The following is a 16,114-nucleotide window of genomic DNA, read 5'->3' on the forward strand; positions in this document are numbered from 1 at the left end:
CACTAATCTAATAATATTTTGAATCTAAATTATATGACAATCAAAACTTAAATTCAAGTTATTAACAGTGTCTCACTTAAATTTTTATATAAATATTAATAATTATATTTGTACTTGATGTAAGGTGAGCTATTATTTTGACATTCGATGTGAGAAATGTTCTCAATATAACTCTCATGAGAATATATCATCCGCTTAAATAACATGGGGTCGTAGCTCAAATGGTAGAGCGCTCGCTTTGCATGCGAGAGGTACAGGGTTCGATCCCCTGCAACTCCAGGTTGCCTCATTTTTTCATGCACGCAAAAGAAACCTTCGGATTTATTTATTTGTTTGGTTTTTCCGGATAAAATTGAAACCTGGTTCCTTCCTGTTCCTCTTAACCAAAAATGTTGACAAGGAGATTAAAACCCCTCCTTAAACCTTTGTCCAATCCTCACCTCCGGCGCATAGCCATCGAGTCAACTCACCCACAACTCACTAACCACCCTAACCCTCTCAACCTCATAACCCCAACCAACCAATCAACTCTCCTCAACGTCTGCACGATCCTCTACCAACAGCAAAGCTCACCCGACTCACGCCTCCACTCGTCCCTCTCTTCTTCCAATCCTTCCATCAACCCTGAATTCTTCCTTCAAGTGTGCAACACTTTCCCTTACTCATGGCGACCCATCTACCGCTTCTTTCTCTACACCCGAAAGCTTCCCCACTTCACTCACAACTCCCTCACCTTCAACAAAATGTTGGACGTCATTGGAAAATCCAGAAACATTGAACTTTTCTGGGAAACCTGTCAAGAAATGGGAAAACTCGGTTTGGTCAATGATAAGACTTTCAGGATAGCTTTAAAGACTTTAGCTTCAGCAAGGGAGTTGAAGAAATGCGTGGAGTTTTTCCATTTGATGAATGGGTTTGGGGTTGGGTACAAGCTGGAGACTTTAAATAAGGTGGTGGAAAGTTTGTGTAAAGGGAAGCTAGTTGAAGAGGCAAAGTTTGTGACTTTCAAGTTGAAAGAGTGGGTTAAGCCAAATGGGGTTACTTATAAATGGTTGATATGGGGATTCTGCGATGTGGGTGACTTGATTGAGGCTTCAAAGGTTTGGAATTTGATGGTGGATGAAGGGCTTGAGCCTGATGTTGAGGCTGTGGAGACGATAATGGAGACACTTTTCAAGACCGACAAGTATGATGAGGCAATGAAGGCTTTCCAAATGATGAGAGTTGAGAGAATGGATGATTTGGGCCTTTCAAGTTACAGGCTTGTGATCAAATGGATGTGCAAAAGAGGCAAGGTTGAGCAAGCCAATGGGGTGTTCGAGGAAATGCGCCAAAGAGGGATCCAAGCTGATAATCTGACACTGGCTTCGATCATATGCGGGCTTCTAGCAAGAGGGAGGATCAGGGAGGCTTTACAGGATTTTGGAAGGGATTGAGAAGCCCGATATCAGTGTCTACCATGCACTAATCAAGGGGCTGTTGAGGTTGAGGAAGGCAAGCGAAGCAACCCAGGTGTTCAGAGAGATGATAAGCAGAGGGTGTGAGCCTATAATGCATACATACATCATGCTATTGCAAGGGCATTTGGGGAAGAGAGGGAGGAAAGGACATGACCCATTGGTGAATTTTGACACAATCTTTGTTGGAGGTTTGGTTAAGGCTGGGAAGACACTAGAGGCAACCAAGTATGTGGAGAGAACAATGAAAGGAGGAATGGAGGTGCCTAGATTTGATTACAATAAGTTCTTGCACTACTACTCAAACGAGGAAGGTGTGGCTATGTTTGAGGAGGTAGGGAAGAAATTAAGGGAAGTTGGGTTGTTTGATTTGGCTGATATATTGGAGAGATATGGGCAGAAAATGGCCACTAGAGATAGGAGAAGAGAGAGATATGGGCAGAAAGTCATTTCCCCTTTGCTTTTTAAAGGACAACCTTCCTTTTCTCCGAGACAAACTTCTTTTCAATGGGGTTTTGATATCTCTTCCCCAAGCTTCGGCTAGCTTTCGGAACACTCTGCATGTGCATAGAGAAAGAAGAGAAAGAGACAGAGTGCTTGTTTTTGATCTATTTGTAATTATCACATTTCGTGGGGAATTGCACAGCAATGCTGGTTCAATACAAAGGATGAGTTCAATATCAAATAATAAAGAAATAAACAAACTCAAAATTAAGACAAAAGTTAAAAAAAAAAATGGATGAATGAATTGCTACAAATGCCTTGATCAAAAAGAAAAGGAAAAAGAAAGAAAAAGGAATTGCAGCTATTTCTGCAGCAAACCTCTTTTCTAATCTACAGCCTCTATCATGCTCCTTGTTTCAGTCAATTGATATCTCAAACCTGTTGCGACTCCAGAGCATTATCTTGTGTTGTGATGCAGCTAATAGTTCATCATCTGACAAAAAAACTACATCATCAGTTCCAACACAAAATATTAAATACGGATTATCATTTTAGTTCGAACAGAATAGATAGCTAGTGTCTCTGGACAAATGCTAACTACATCTGAAAATAGACATCTGTAATGTGCCAACACCGAGATTTTATAGCCGGATGAAAAATCAATGGACTGATGATACCATCAAAAACTTGAGAGGACCTAATTGGCTCGGAAGCAAACAAGCAGCTATAAGCATAAATTGGTGAACAAGGCTACTTATCCTGTGGATCTAAAAACCAAATCCAATTCCAATGTCATGAGATATCAACTAATCTGTGTTATATTTTAATTAGCTGGGCATGTGTGGTTCAGCTAGCATTAATTTGTGCATGAATGCATGCGTGAGTTGCAGAACATGTTTTGGTGGATTAAATAGAGGATTACCAGGTCAAAAAAATTGTACACATCCATGGCCATGCGACCTTCTGGTGCTAGATCAGTCATTTTTTCACAAATGGTTTCTGACAAACAAGTAGCCGCTGATCACTACCATTCTGAAGGTCGATCACCCTTGCTTCCCATCGTATCTGTGTAGCATGTGCACGTGCCACTTCTATAGCTCCCAATTTATCAGAGAGCACGACCCAACCCTGCAAACAAACATAAAAGCACATATTATGTAGATCAATAGTTGTCCAAGTAATAACTATTTCAGGAAATATTCGTTAATAGAACAAATTCTAGGATGCATGAAAAGAAATGGCATTGTAGGGCATTGATTAAAAGTATTATTTTCCTTCAAACATTCTAACAACCAATGGAGAGGTATCAGAGGCAATTCCTGCATTAAAATGGAATGAGACAAAAAAGGGGCACTGCATTAAATTTCAAGAAAGAAAAGTAATGATACCTCAGGACGCAGAATTCGATCCATCTCTAGAAATAAGTCCATCAAACTGCACCTCTCAGAAGAGAGATGTGAGAGAAGCCCATTCGCATGAAGCATGTCATATGTCCGAGGATATGTTGGGAAGGGTTCACACCTGAGAACACCAGACGAATCAAATAAGCCAAATTTGCTTTCAGCATTTGATAGTTGGTATGAGAATTGAGTTTTCTTGAAAACACAACTTTTGAATGTTCAACGGGAGCATACAAAACCAATAATCAAGTGACCACCTTTTAGACCTCATTCATAATTTTAGAATTTAAAGTTCAGACTCTGAAAGAAAATTTTATCAGTATAGTCGGCAAACCATGTCTTTACATTTTCTTGAGTAACTCTAACAAGTTAGATGCCACTGCCTAAATTGAGCAAATACATCAAATAAGCTTTAAGAATTAATCTCCATTCAGATGACTATTCATATTCAGAAGTTTCTATAAGGATATCATTTAATATCTTGTAGGTTCGGCCTGTACTGAACATTCACACACAATGGCCAATAGTGTTTGAATTTTAAAAATAAACTCAAAAGAGAGAAAACTCTACACTCAGATTCCAAATGTAAATTTTATTAGCAGTCTATTACAGTTAACCATGTCTTTACTTCTAAAAACTTGTGAAGATTTATACCTAAAATAATAATGTCAAAAATTGAACTCCAAAACAGCATATAACTACTTAAACAAATTACTTTAATGGTGTTTAAAAAAAAAAAAACTAACCAGTCGTGCAAAACACCAGGAAAACCTTGGTCAAGAATGAGAGGAAGTGTATTGCGTGCACTAACAGGCACAACATTCATCACCCACACTGATTTCTCTTCCTCCAGGAATGCAGCATTCAAACCCCCATAATGAGCATTCATGTCCATCACATTGCGTACCATATTAAATGGAGGCAATGGGTCTTCATCACCTGGCCTCTTGGGATGGTCAGAAAAAATTAAGGGTGTAAGCAAAGACCAATAGTTTTTTAAAGCTGATTTCCAAACTTGCAAGTCATCAAAGAAATCTTCTTGACTGACACCTGTAAGGATGAATTTATATCAATATAAAAGCAAAATAAAGCCGTCTAATACATAAACTGTGGATGGAATATTGCTACACAACAGCAATATGTAAAGGCAGGTGCAGGGAGAAAAGAAATTTGGGGTTGGAAAAATACGTTCCATGAACTTCAAGCTCTGCAGAGCTCAAATGTGAGCTAGAGGACCTGTTCTGAATGGCAATCCAGCGTTTGCTGGAAGCTCCAATAATACATGGCATCAGGGCCTGATAATAGGGAGCATCATGTCCTTCTTTGCAAAGGGGTACATCATTCTGCTTGCTATATTCAAGAAAAAGAAAGAGAAACGTCAGTGCAGGTCCGATAAGTTAAGAGCAAGAAAAAAAGTATACAACTAATTCAAAGTAAAAGGAAAATATAACCAAAATATCATTTTACTGAATCGAAAGCCTGTTCAATTATGCAATTGAATTATGAGTAACTCAGAGAAGAGTGAAAATTATCAGCGTATACTCACCGAGAAGTATAGCAATGAGCATCGGCAGTTTTCTGCCAGATGAAAGTCTCATCTTGCTGAGCAATAAGACTCCAACAAATTTTTTCAGTAAATTGTTCCAATGGTGTTAACATGTTTCTTTTCTTCATACCTGTTGCACTTCCCTGTGGCTTACTTGTGGGCGAGGTTAAAATAAAATAACCTCCAGGCTTGAGTAAGCGATCGACTTCTATTAGAAACATCCCCTCTGTTTTACAAAATAATAGTTAGAATGCAAAGCATGGGTAACTTTACGCCAGCTAAACTTGCTACTTAAATTTACTAAATATAGGTGTGAGCATGGATTAAGATCATACATACATCTAACAGTAACACATTGGACGATTCAGGCTACATGCATTAAACTTTTTTTTTTTTTTAATATAGTCTTTTTCATCAAAGGGTTTTAAAGAGGAAATTACAGCACTGATATACCTTTCATGGCTAGCAGTTTGTAAATCTCTTCAGGGTAAAAATTATCCAGGAATTATTGCTGTAAACATAGTGCATTGGTGCAAAGCACTACATCTCTCGACTAAACAACTCTATGATGAAACATGGCATAGAGATTATCAATAAAAAGTAGACGTAATAGAGTAGTACTAAAGCTAGATCTCCCCAAATAACTTTGTAGCAGTCAAAACAAAGAGTACCGATAAATAACAGAAAGTAATCCTACTATTAAAACTCTGAAAGTACCTTTCCTGTCCCAAACAATCCCACACTGAGCACAATGAACCATGTCAAATGACAATGATGGATGTGGAAGTTGTCTTGATATGAAATTGCCAATCATTGCTGGAAGACCTCTCTCAAGAGCTAATTGAACTTGGCTTCCAGTTACCTCATATGCAGCAATACAAAGAGCCATTAATTTTAGTGAAACTAAATGAGCCCCGAAACTTCCAAATCCGCAACCAATATCAAGTACAGTGCGGACCTGTAATCAAAGATAGGAGTATTAAATACGGATAGATTTACTTCCCTTTGAAGACCATATAATATCTTTCTCATACTTGTTAACACGACCACACTAAAATATTAGCAAATATTTGATTCAAGAAATACAAAACTCTCAAAGCTCATGGTACGCCAAAGGACTGAAAAGAGTAAGAACGTTATATAAAATGAAATAAAGACTTACACCGGCTTGAAAAAATTCAGAGTCACTTCCCAGTCCCATCATCTCCGCAATCTGACGAGAATAATCTTTAACACCATCAAAAATTAAGCCATCCTCAGAGTGAAAAGCAATTTGATTCTCTTCAAGCAACATCAATCTAGACAATTTGTTAAAAGATTATAAAGGTATATTAGAAAGCTGTTACCGGTTACAGAATGATTAAAGAAAAAAAAATACAAGCTGCTACAAAGAACAAACCCTAATGAATTCTAAAAGGCAAAGTTTGTGGGAAAAGGAGATAAGCCTGATACTTTCTCTACTTTAACAAAGCATTCAAATATTTACTGCATACCTCTTTGTCATACTTCCAGAGGAAAGGAATTGATCTTTGGTTATCTTCACATTTCCACTCCATATCACATCCCTACCAGCTGGCCACCGGAGTGGAATCTTATAATCCTTAGGAGGGCGAACTAAACACCGCTTTCCTTGCCTTGATGCTTCACAATGTCGATCAAACTCCTCTCCATCTTTAAACCCTACTAACAAATTTGCCGTCACATTATAACAAGGAACATAATTTTCTCTTTCTTTGGCACAAAGATCAAGCTCCCTTTGGCGACTAGCTCCCAGCGAGAGAGTTCTCAGCTCAAAATAATCGACTGCCGCCTGCTCCTTTAACCTTCTATAGTTTGTATAAATCTCAGGTACAGGAGTGGAAGTTACAGAGTCAAAGGTATTAGATGATGACGATCCAAAGACTGCAATCAGCGCAAGCACACTAACAAAGCACAATAACAACCAACTGACCGGTGGTCTTGGACCGAAAATGAGGGATAGTTTATTGAGCCAGGGGCTTCTCATGTCCAAAGCTTTAAACAATCGAGGTTTGTAAAACCACTAAATAACCAATCCCTTTAGCTTAAATCTCCAAGAACCGTGAAAACCATAACCTATCATTACATATAAGCTTCTGTATATGTTACCATGAATCCGGATAAGTCCAACAAGCATTGAAACCACCTCCTCTACACTTCTCTGCTCGCCGATCTTTCACCAACCATCACAAGCAACAGAAAGAAAAATAGAACAAAATCCAGGTTCACTGTAAATCCACCATAAGCAGTATCAAGGAAAATCACAAAAATCAAGCTGAATTTTAATTCCTTATTACGGATCAATTATTCCACCTGAATCAAAGGGCCTAAAACCGAATTACCAACTCCTAATCCAAACCATATGGAAATTTTACGTGGTAATTTACCAGAATCCAAACAGAGCCGATCGGAACTCAATTTTGAGTAATGCCGACTCCTCAGTCTCCAGCAAGTGACCAATCGCATCAAGCTGCAAATGATCCACAAAAAGATTAACATTCAAAAGAAGGAAAAAGTTTATAATTCTTTAACGGTCTGTTCGGTTGATGAAATGATTTTCGAATCTAACAAACAGTTATCAAAGCTTAAAACGGAAAATTCACTACACTCCAAATTCAGAATTACTATTCTTGGAATAAAATGCATCACTTTCCGTATTTAGAATCCGGGAAAAGGAAAGTCAGATCTCAGAAAGGAAACAATAACAGATCAAGATCATTGGAACCGAAAAAAAAGAAACGCAAGAAAATCAAAATGCGTAAACCATTTGAAAAAAAAAACAGAAGCAATGAGGGTTTACGTGTGGAGCGTAGCGTATACCGGTGGCGATTCAACTTCAGAATTGACAAATGGAGAGAGCGACAGAGCTAATGAGACACAGAGAGAGAGAGAGAAAGAAACAAAGAAAAAGAAAGTGTAATTTTATGGTTAATATAATCAGATCTAAAGGCTCTCACTTTTAGACAGACAAACAGGGAACAGAAATCATTTATTATTGAAAAAAAAAGTTATTTTAATTAAATTCATTTAATTAAGCAAAGCAAAAGTTCAGGAATAATTGAGTGCTTTGCAACCCTTTTATTTTTCTGGTAATAAAAATAATAATAATAAGATCGTGTTTGGTTAATGAAATACGCTACCGCTGGTGAAAAGAGCTGGAATAACAGCTGGCTGATGACGCACTCGTTGATTGGCCGCTTCCTGATCTTTATCTGTGGGGCCTGGTGGAATTAACGATTCTGATTTTAGCCGTCAAAATAATGGGAATTAACTTTTTCACTTCTTTTAATTGAGCGCCAAATGGAGGCTACTGCCTCGGTTCTCCTCTTGTCTCCAATTATTTTAATCTTCAAGCAATTAAATTAATCAGGGAATTAATTTAATCCAGCCCATAATTAAAACTGTCATACCTTTATTAATGAGGTTTTGGTCTAGTTTTATACATTAATTACATATACATTTGCTAAATATTTTGATATTTATATACAATGAGATAGAAATAATGACATTATTAAATACAAATAAGATTATCCCGATAATCTTTATCTATTAACAAAAAAATATCGGATTTGAATTCTAAAATTACAAGATAGGTCGATCTTTATCTTTTAAGATTGATTATTTATAATAAATTGTATTTTTTTGTACATACAATATATGTGTGTAAGTGCATGTATTTATCAATGTGCCGTTCTTCCTAAAATTACTCTATTTCCTCTTATTCGATAAGATTTTAATGTCTTGTACTTTGGTATTTTTCTTCCAACTATTTGGTAAAGAGCTTCTCATTAAATAAGTTGCACAATTAATAAAAATGGTCAAACTTTAAGTTAGATTTTAGCCAACTCTTGTACTATACAGGATTTGGTTGATTTCTTGTTCTTGAATGCAACAATTATGTCATGTATAAAGTTTGTTTGATTGTAAGAGTAATTTTTACTGTAATTTCGTCAAAAGGGTAAAAAAAGAGGGGTTGATTGAGTTGGATGGTTCAGCTCTCTTAGCCTCCAGGGAGGCTGTAGCAGAACATGAGCTGTGACCCACTGCCATGCCCCATGAAAAAGTTAAATTCCCCTCACCTAGGGGCAGGGGTTTAGCCCACAGGCCAACCTCAAGCGGAAATATCATATAGGGTCACTCAAGGTGTCCTGTTCTTCCACCAAACTAGCGTGTGGGAAGTCAAGGGACATCTCAGTTTCCAGGGGCCGGGTTTCCAATGATCCCAGGTAAAAGTTTACTGTTCCAAAAAATAAGGCTAAATCCTTTATGCCCAAACTGTCAGTAGAAGAAGTGGGAGACTTTTTTTTTTTTTGACAGAGCGAGCTCTGGGACACTTTGATCATTTCAATGGACTTTGGAGCCCACAGCCAGGTGAGGGGGCAAAAGCTTTTCCTCCAACCTACCATGGGGAGGAGCATCAGTTCATTACTGCAACACTTGGTACTTGTTCAGCAACTTGGGGTAATGGCAGAGAACTTGATCTATAATACCAACAAACTCTGCAACTCGTTCAGAAAATTCTGAACTGTAAAAGTAGAACAACTCTTCAATTATAGATGCAAATAACACGGATGTTCAAGAGTGCATGTGCTCACTAATTAGACACCTAATCATTCTTTTTTGATACAGTTGACATCAAAGATCAAACACATTAACAGATCCTCTAAAAGTAAATCACTCTCTTCATGACTCTCAATGCCAAGTCTAAAATAATTCTGAGACAATCTAAAATGGTTTTTTAGAGAAAATAACAGTAGAATGTAAATTAGTAAAACCTTTAACAACAATAATCAAGGTATAAAAGTAGTGTACTTACCCTCTTTCAAGCAGAAGTTCCTAATTCCCTATTCAGATAGTCTACAAACATCCTTTTTGCACTGTCCGCATCGGAAGGTGGAGGTCGCCCACTCAAACTTGTTTGTCCTGTTAACTTGATGAATGTACGTCGTAGCCTACGTAGCTCTGGCAGCCCGACTGATCTGGACATATCGATGCTTGGTAAACCTTGGCCAATACAAATACCACCAAGAGGTCCCCCGGTTGCCTGGGATTGTGCTTCCACAATAGCATTAATCACCTCCTGTGTGGCTCTGTCCAACTCGTACAAAGAATTTGCCTCGGAAAACCGCATGTTTTGTGTAGCAATGGTCGGCTGCAAAATCTTAACATCGCGTGATTTCGAGTCCACTTTTTTTGTCAAATAAGAAACCGCGTCCGCAATGGCATGGGAAGATTTCTCTACTCCATCATTATGAGGCCACAACTCATACAAAGGCGAATCCCAGCGATTTCTTCTATCTGGTTTCTCAAACCTTCTAACTAAATCTTCGAATATCGCATCATTATACGCAGCCTCTCCCTTCTCCCTACGCTCTTCATTCCATTTCCTACACTGTGCTTCTTCAGCATCACAATATAACACACAGTACCTTATTCCCGCAGCACGGGCCAAACACCATAACTCGTACCTATAACCCTTGATACTGTTCAAGGAATCAACTATAATAATATTATCTCTGGAGACAGATCTATCAACTTCAGACCTGAGCACTCCCCGTAAATTCTTCTCGGCAGGCATATTAGCATAGCTCTGATTGCGATCAAGATGAAACAAAGTTTCATCAATGATCCTTACTGTCTGTTTACATTCTGAATCATTCAGAGCTTCAGATAGACATTTCGCAGCTGTAGACTTCCCACTGCAAGGTTGCCCGCAAATTACCACCAACGCCATTTTTTTCTTTCAGCAGAAAAATTAGACTCGGACCACCAGTCACTTAGCTGCTGCTCCTCGAAAATTAACTGTTCAGAAATCAAGTAAAACGGTTCAAATCAAGATCCTTTGCCTCGATTGTTCATGACGATTTCCTAAAACCGTAACTTTTCTTCAAAGTTTTCAGATTAAAAGATGATTCTTTTGTTCATTCAAAATCAGCCAGCCTTCATAGAATTAAGAAAATCACTGTCGAAATAGTAATGGGTCTCTAACCTATGTAGGTAAAAGGATAAGAAAAACGAAACTATAACAGCCCAGAAGCAAAGTAGATATATCAAAATACCCAGAAATAACTTACAAAAGTAGTAATTCCAGATTAAAAAAAGTAGTCTTATAACAGCCCAATGGTGAGAAAAACAGGGAAAATGAAAGAAAAAGAAAAAAAAGTTCTCAAAGTGATTATGAAACCTAAAAAGCCCTAACTAAGAGATAAGAGAAATTACCTTTGCTCAGATTTCAATAGCAGCCAGTGAGGGAAGGAGGGAGGAGAGAGTCGACTTGGGAGAAATTTGTTAAGCTAGCGAAAAAGCTTTTGGAACTAGGATAGAAAGAAGTCGTTAAAAACGACGTCGTGCGAAACAATCGGTCTAGTGTAGGAAAATGACGCACAAGCCCAAAAGCTGACGTTTTCATTTTGCTTTAAAGGGGTTGTTGCTTCATTCCTTTCTCTGTTCTTTATAAAGTTATCTTATAGGAAAAATTACTTTATGCATGAAGAGTAGTGAAGATAATCCGAAATAAGTTGAAAAGTTACATCATCACCTTGGGCAAAAGTGACAGTAATCTAACGCGAGTGACAAGATTCACAAATTAATTTAAGGTAAAATAAGTAAGAAATAAGTGTTTTTATCGACCCGGTAAAATGCAGTGACTTCTAAATATGCATGTACATCCTAACACATAAATGCAGAGATTAAGTATCAAGGTTTTGCAATTAAAGTTATAGTAAATCTCGAAAGTTGTGAACTTCATTGGTGAAGAACATTAACCAATAAGAGAAAAAAAAAAGTGTAGGACTTGATTCATATGCAGATGACAATAAAGGAGCTTGGCTTCATGTATTTCCAGCTAACAAGCCTGTTACTTCACATGAGCACTAGGGGTTTAAACAGTAGCTTCAATATTCTGATTCTATTGAGAAGAATTCACGGGAGTGTCAGTGTTGCTCGGATTAAGTTGTCATATGCAACCTCCAAAGGAATCAGCGAGAATATTTTCATCCAGATTATGACCTGCAAAGCCAATTAAGAATTTAGTAAAATAAGTAAGCTTTTTGAGAAAACAAAGTTCACCTGGAGGAATTCAGTATTGTTAGAGTATATTACCGATAAACACTATCCTGTTCATCTGCTTATCCTCCTTTCTCCATTGGCGAGCTGGAACAATCTCGTATATCTCCCTTACAGCCTGTCAATGTTCAATAACTAATGTTCAGTAAAAGAAATTGACAGCAGCAAAAGTAACTACCCATGATGAAGCAATCAATGGCATGTAACATTGGACAATACCTGCAGAGTATGTAGATGATCAGAGTTTTGAATACGTAAAACCCCTTTGCAGCGATATACATCCATTCCATACTTCTTATCCCAAAGAATCTCCTCAATCCATAAACGGACCTAAAAGAGAATATCAGGAAGTATGAAACAATATAAGTGTAACTTACATAGGAGAAACAGAATGATTCAGTAAAACAACTAAATGCATGAAGATATATTCTTCATGAGAAAAAAAAAATAAAAAAACAGAAAGAAAAGCTGCATGAGCAACATGGATTGTTGAGTAACCTTAGATTGATGCACTTAAGCAAGCCCATACAATGTGAAACATTATTTCAAATGATTAAGTCATTTGGAAATTTAAGCAAATAAGTATGGTGTGGCTCACATCAAGATACGGACTCCACCTAAAAGCAGTAAAATTATTAAAAGAAAATTATAAATGAATTCAGCTATAGGCTTCGCTCAGCCGTCTGCCTAACATAAAAAGCATCATGCCCGTAAGCAGGCAACATGGTTCATGCAGGCCATCAGTCTATTGCAGTTTCATTGTGACAAATGTAATATAAGTCCCAGGAACTGTGAAAGTTGAGTAGGTAGGAGCAGATTACATCAACTTGGTAGAGAATGAATCCCGTAAACTGCGTCAAGGAACTACCTTATGAAGATCAATAGCTTCTGTCTGATTAATGCATAATGTCCGCACACCACTATCATGAAGATCTCTGGAAGGTATAGATTTGCTTTCTTCTAAGAGTGCTTCTAAATGTGTGGCGTGCTAAAAGCCAAGGAGGAATCAAAAAGAGTAATATCAGTTAAAATAGAGGATTGCATGCTCCATGAAGATGTATACTATGATGACTAATTTTTGTAGGACTAACCTTAGCATCATATGCTTGCCGGTTCAGTACCAGAGACAAGTCTACTTGACACCGAACAGAATGAATGACATTAGCAAGGGAGTTTATGCTATGTATCTCATTCTCCAGCTCCTCTACAGCACCTTCAGAACCCTCTGGAGAAACCAAATCAACCTTGTTAAGAATTACAACATCCTACAAGAGGAAAAAAAAAAACTATTAGCAGATATAATTGCTGAACCCATAAAAAATCTTTTTTTTCTTGGTAAGTAACCCAGCAAATATCAAATAAAAAATTAAACAGTGGTCTAGCCAATTGTAAAAGGCTGCAAAGGTTTTGTCTATTGGATGTAGTATATAAGACGAGATCAGAATTACCGCAAATGCTATTTGAAGAAATGCTTCAGGAAATGAAGAAGAGTCACGACGCCTGTTGAGCTGAAAATGCAGGTTTTTGGCATCTACAACCTATTCAAGTAGCAAAAAAGAAAGGCATTGAAGAAATATGTTGGCCGTTTTGAGTCATAGCACATGTTACTCCAGGACTCAATAACACAAGCTTCACAACATCTAAACTAAATATGGCAAAAAGACTGCCATACATAGATAACAAGAATTGAAATTTTCATAAGGACAAATGCCTCAAACTACTATGCCACAGATACTACTCGGTTTCTTTGAAGTTATAATAGTGTACTATACACCCATTAATCCCACTATACAGCTCCAAACAATGAATGAAAGAACAGTTACAGCAACAATAGGAGATGCTTATACAGCGACACTGATGTCAACTAACAACATGAAGGAAATCCTGTATGCTATAATCCATGTCATTCTCAACGAAATCTGAGTTCAGCAAATTACTTTAATTTTGCCATAATACCATATAAATAAGTGATTGATCAATGAGAATGACCAGAGCAATTTGAACACTAAAACCACACAAAGAAAAAGACAACAAGGAGTCTAAATGCTACACAGACAATCCAATCCAAACCAATTCAATTCAATCCATTAAATTTATTCAATCACAATAAATATACTTACAGTAACTATAGAATCAAGCTTGACTGAAGATTCCAGTTGATCATCCAACCAAAGAACTGATGCCAGAGGAGCAGGATTTGCTAACCCTGTCGTCTCTAACAATATATGATCAAGTCTATTAACAGAAAACATTCGCAGGTCATCACATCAAAAAATTGCCCCAATAGTTTTACTAATCAAATTTTGTTTAAAAAGAAAAAAAGAACTCGAAATGGGCAGTCTCACCTTTTCTTCATTTGAACAAGTTGTTCCAGGGCTTGAACCAAACTATGTTTTACAGTGCAACAAACACACCCATTCGCCAGTTCAACCCATTCTTCAACAAGGGCACCACTTTCTCCTTCATTTATCATAGCCCTTTCAACTCCAATCTCTTCACCAAACTCATTCAAAATCACAGCAATCCTTTTTCCATGTTGGGCATTCAATATATAATTAACAAGCTGAAACCAAACCCCAAAAAGCAAAGCTGTAAGCTATGATCAGCTAGAAAAAAAAAAGGAGAAAATCTTTTGATGGTGTTGGTTTTATTACAGTGGATTTGCCGGCACCGAGGTAGCCTGTGATGACAGTCACCCCAACTGAAACGTTGTCGTCCTGAGGTTGCTCTGGATTGGATTGAGAAGGTTCTTGGACAGCATGGTCAATTTGAATAGCAAGAGGTGGCTCTTCTTCGTTGTCAGCCATTTTCTCAGTCGAGCCTTTTTTGTTTTTCTTTCCTTTTCTGCGTCGAAGTAGGTGGGGGTTTAAGGAATAATTAGATTTATTCAATTAAAATATTTAAAATAATTGTACATTTTTTTAATATAAATAATTGACACATATTATTTATTTAATGAATTGAATTTGAAAAATATTCTAAATAATTAATTTTATTTATTTCTTTTTAATTTTATAATTTTCTTACATGTTGGTTGGTCAGTCTATGCAAATTTTTATTTCAATATTGTTCGTTTAATTTTTTCTATTTCTTTTTTTGGAAAATATTTTCCTATGGCCACATTGTGTATTGCATGTGTTACAAATTATTCTGTTAAGAGTTTTTATTTGTTTGTCTAGATTTACCTACATTAAAATATTTTGTGTATTATTAATTTATTATAATTTAAGATTTTATAAATATATTCAAGTTACGTCAATATCTTGTGATAATTCTTATAAAATCAAATCTAAATTCATGAGCAATACTTGTGTTGTATTTTGGACCCTTTGATTTGGGTAAGATCAAGCTTTCAATCCTTCTCTTAATCTTACAGGTTATATTGGGTGTCAAATGTGGAACCCATAATTGATGTTTTGGGTTTTAAGTATAGTTATATGATAAGTGATATAAAAAATTATTTAATTTTTTTATTAATGTGCAACCTTTCATAAAAGATATCATAATTGAAATAAGTCTGGATCAAAATGGATCTCTATTTTTTTTAAGTAAAATGAATTAGTGTAACGAGGATATTAAAGAAAAATATCATAGATCCATGTTAATAAATTTTGAGTTTATAAATAAAAGCTTTTCTCGTCTAATAAATATGTTCATTGATTTGAAAGTGTGATATACGACAAACGTAATGTACTAGTTCTAAGCTTCTTGTTAATTTTATTTCAATTTCTAATAACTCTAAAACTGAATTCAATTATCAAATCATTTACGTGTGTGTGTGTATATATGTCATTGAAATTAAGGCCTAAAGAACACTTCTAATTATACTCTTATCTTTAAAAACTATATATATAATTGTTTTATTGTCTGTACATTTTAATATAGTTTGAAAATTTAGAATTAATGATTGGATCTCATATACAATAATTGATTTTTTTATGAATTTTGTTATTTTATGAAAAATCTGATCAAGTAAAAAGTATACTAATATTCAAAATTAATCATATTTATATTTTAATTCAAAATCTTTTATTATGGAGACGAACAAACTTATCCTATCTGTAGGGAACCACGTCGTAATGCTTATAGCTCTCTCTATCCTTCAATAATTACTTGACATTGTTACTAAACTGTGTTCCATTAGGTTTCAAGTATAAGCAAAGCTTTCAACTTGGGAAGATAAT

The 16,114-nt window shown here is 36.3% G+C and overlaps 4 protein-coding genes and 1 non-coding gene across 6 annotated transcripts; 2 read left to right on the forward strand and 3 right to left on the reverse strand.

Moving 5' to 3' along the window:
- The first annotated feature begins 206 nt into the window (after window positions 1-206).
- On the forward strand, window positions 207-279 carry TRNAA-UGC (transfer RNA alanine (anticodon UGC)). Its single transcript has one exon. It is a non-coding gene; the product is annotated as a tRNA-Ala (tRNA).
- Window positions 272-2,012, forward strand: LOC110428330 (Pentatricopeptide repeat (PPR) superfamily protein). Its single transcript, XM_021444142.2, is given in 2 exon segments — window positions 272-1,412; window positions 1,414-2,012. Coding segments are annotated over 2 exon segments (1,611 nt in total). The 5' UTR covers window positions 272-389; the 3' UTR covers window positions 2,002-2,012.
- Window positions 2,013-2,054: 42 nt separating this feature from the next.
- LOC110428329 (putative methyltransferase PMT5) lies at window positions 2,055-7,913 on the reverse strand. Its single transcript, XM_089785608.1, has 11 exons — window positions 7,666-7,913; window positions 7,253-7,335; window positions 6,341-7,093; window positions 6,010-6,145; window positions 5,565-5,805; window positions 4,848-5,073; window positions 4,493-4,651; window positions 4,048-4,350; window positions 3,290-3,422; window positions 2,824-3,029; window positions 2,055-2,394 (listed from the first exon to the last, which is right to left on the reverse strand). The coding sequence occupies exons 3-10, from the start codon at window positions 6,850-6,852 to the stop codon at window positions 2,880-2,882; spliced, it is 1,860 nt and encodes a 619-aa protein (XP_089641734.1). The 5' UTR covers window positions 6,853-7,093; window positions 7,253-7,335; window positions 7,666-7,913; the 3' UTR covers window positions 2,055-2,394; window positions 2,824-2,879.
- A 753-nt stretch (window positions 7,914-8,666) lies between these two features.
- DRL1 (KTI12-like, chromatin associated protein) lies at window positions 8,667-11,198 on the reverse strand. Of its 2 annotated transcripts, XM_089785627.1 has the most exons (3): window positions 11,085-11,198; window positions 9,682-10,667; window positions 8,667-9,390 (listed from the first exon to the last, which is right to left on the reverse strand). In XM_089785627.1, exon 2 carries the CDS (start codon window positions 10,597-10,599, stop codon window positions 9,688-9,690), a length of 912 nt encoding a protein of 303 aa, XP_089641753.1. In that variant the 5' UTR covers window positions 10,600-10,667; window positions 11,085-11,198; the 3' UTR covers window positions 8,667-9,390; window positions 9,682-9,687. The 2 variants fall into 2 exon arrangements, with proteins under 2 accessions (XP_089641753.1, XP_089641752.1); XM_089785626.1 differs by lacking the exon at window positions 8,667-9,390 and having other exon boundaries at window positions 9,394-10,667.
- A 257-nt stretch (window positions 11,199-11,455) lies between these two features.
- On the reverse strand, window positions 11,456-14,789 carry LOC110428273 (Cobalamin biosynthesis CobW-like protein). Its single transcript, XM_089785628.1, has 9 exons — window positions 14,585-14,789; window positions 14,276-14,493; window positions 14,051-14,165; window positions 13,379-13,468; window positions 13,022-13,195; window positions 12,799-12,918; window positions 12,150-12,260; window positions 11,967-12,048; window positions 11,456-11,873 (listed from the first exon to the last, which is right to left on the reverse strand). Exons 1-9 carry the CDS (start codon window positions 14,735-14,737, stop codon window positions 11,821-11,823), a joined length of 1,116 nt encoding a protein of 371 aa, XP_089641754.1. The 5' UTR covers window positions 14,738-14,789; the 3' UTR covers window positions 11,456-11,820.
- Window positions 14,790-16,114: the final 1,325 nt, after the last annotated feature.

This window comes from Theobroma umbraticum, unplaced genomic scaffold (genome assembly GCF_002168275.2).
Source record: "Theobroma umbraticum cultivar Fairchild unplaced genomic scaffold, ASM216827v3 scaffold_31.0, whole genome shotgun sequence".
In the NCBI taxonomy this organism is placed as follows: Eukaryota; Viridiplantae; Streptophyta; class Magnoliopsida; order Malvales; family Malvaceae; genus Theobroma; species Theobroma umbraticum.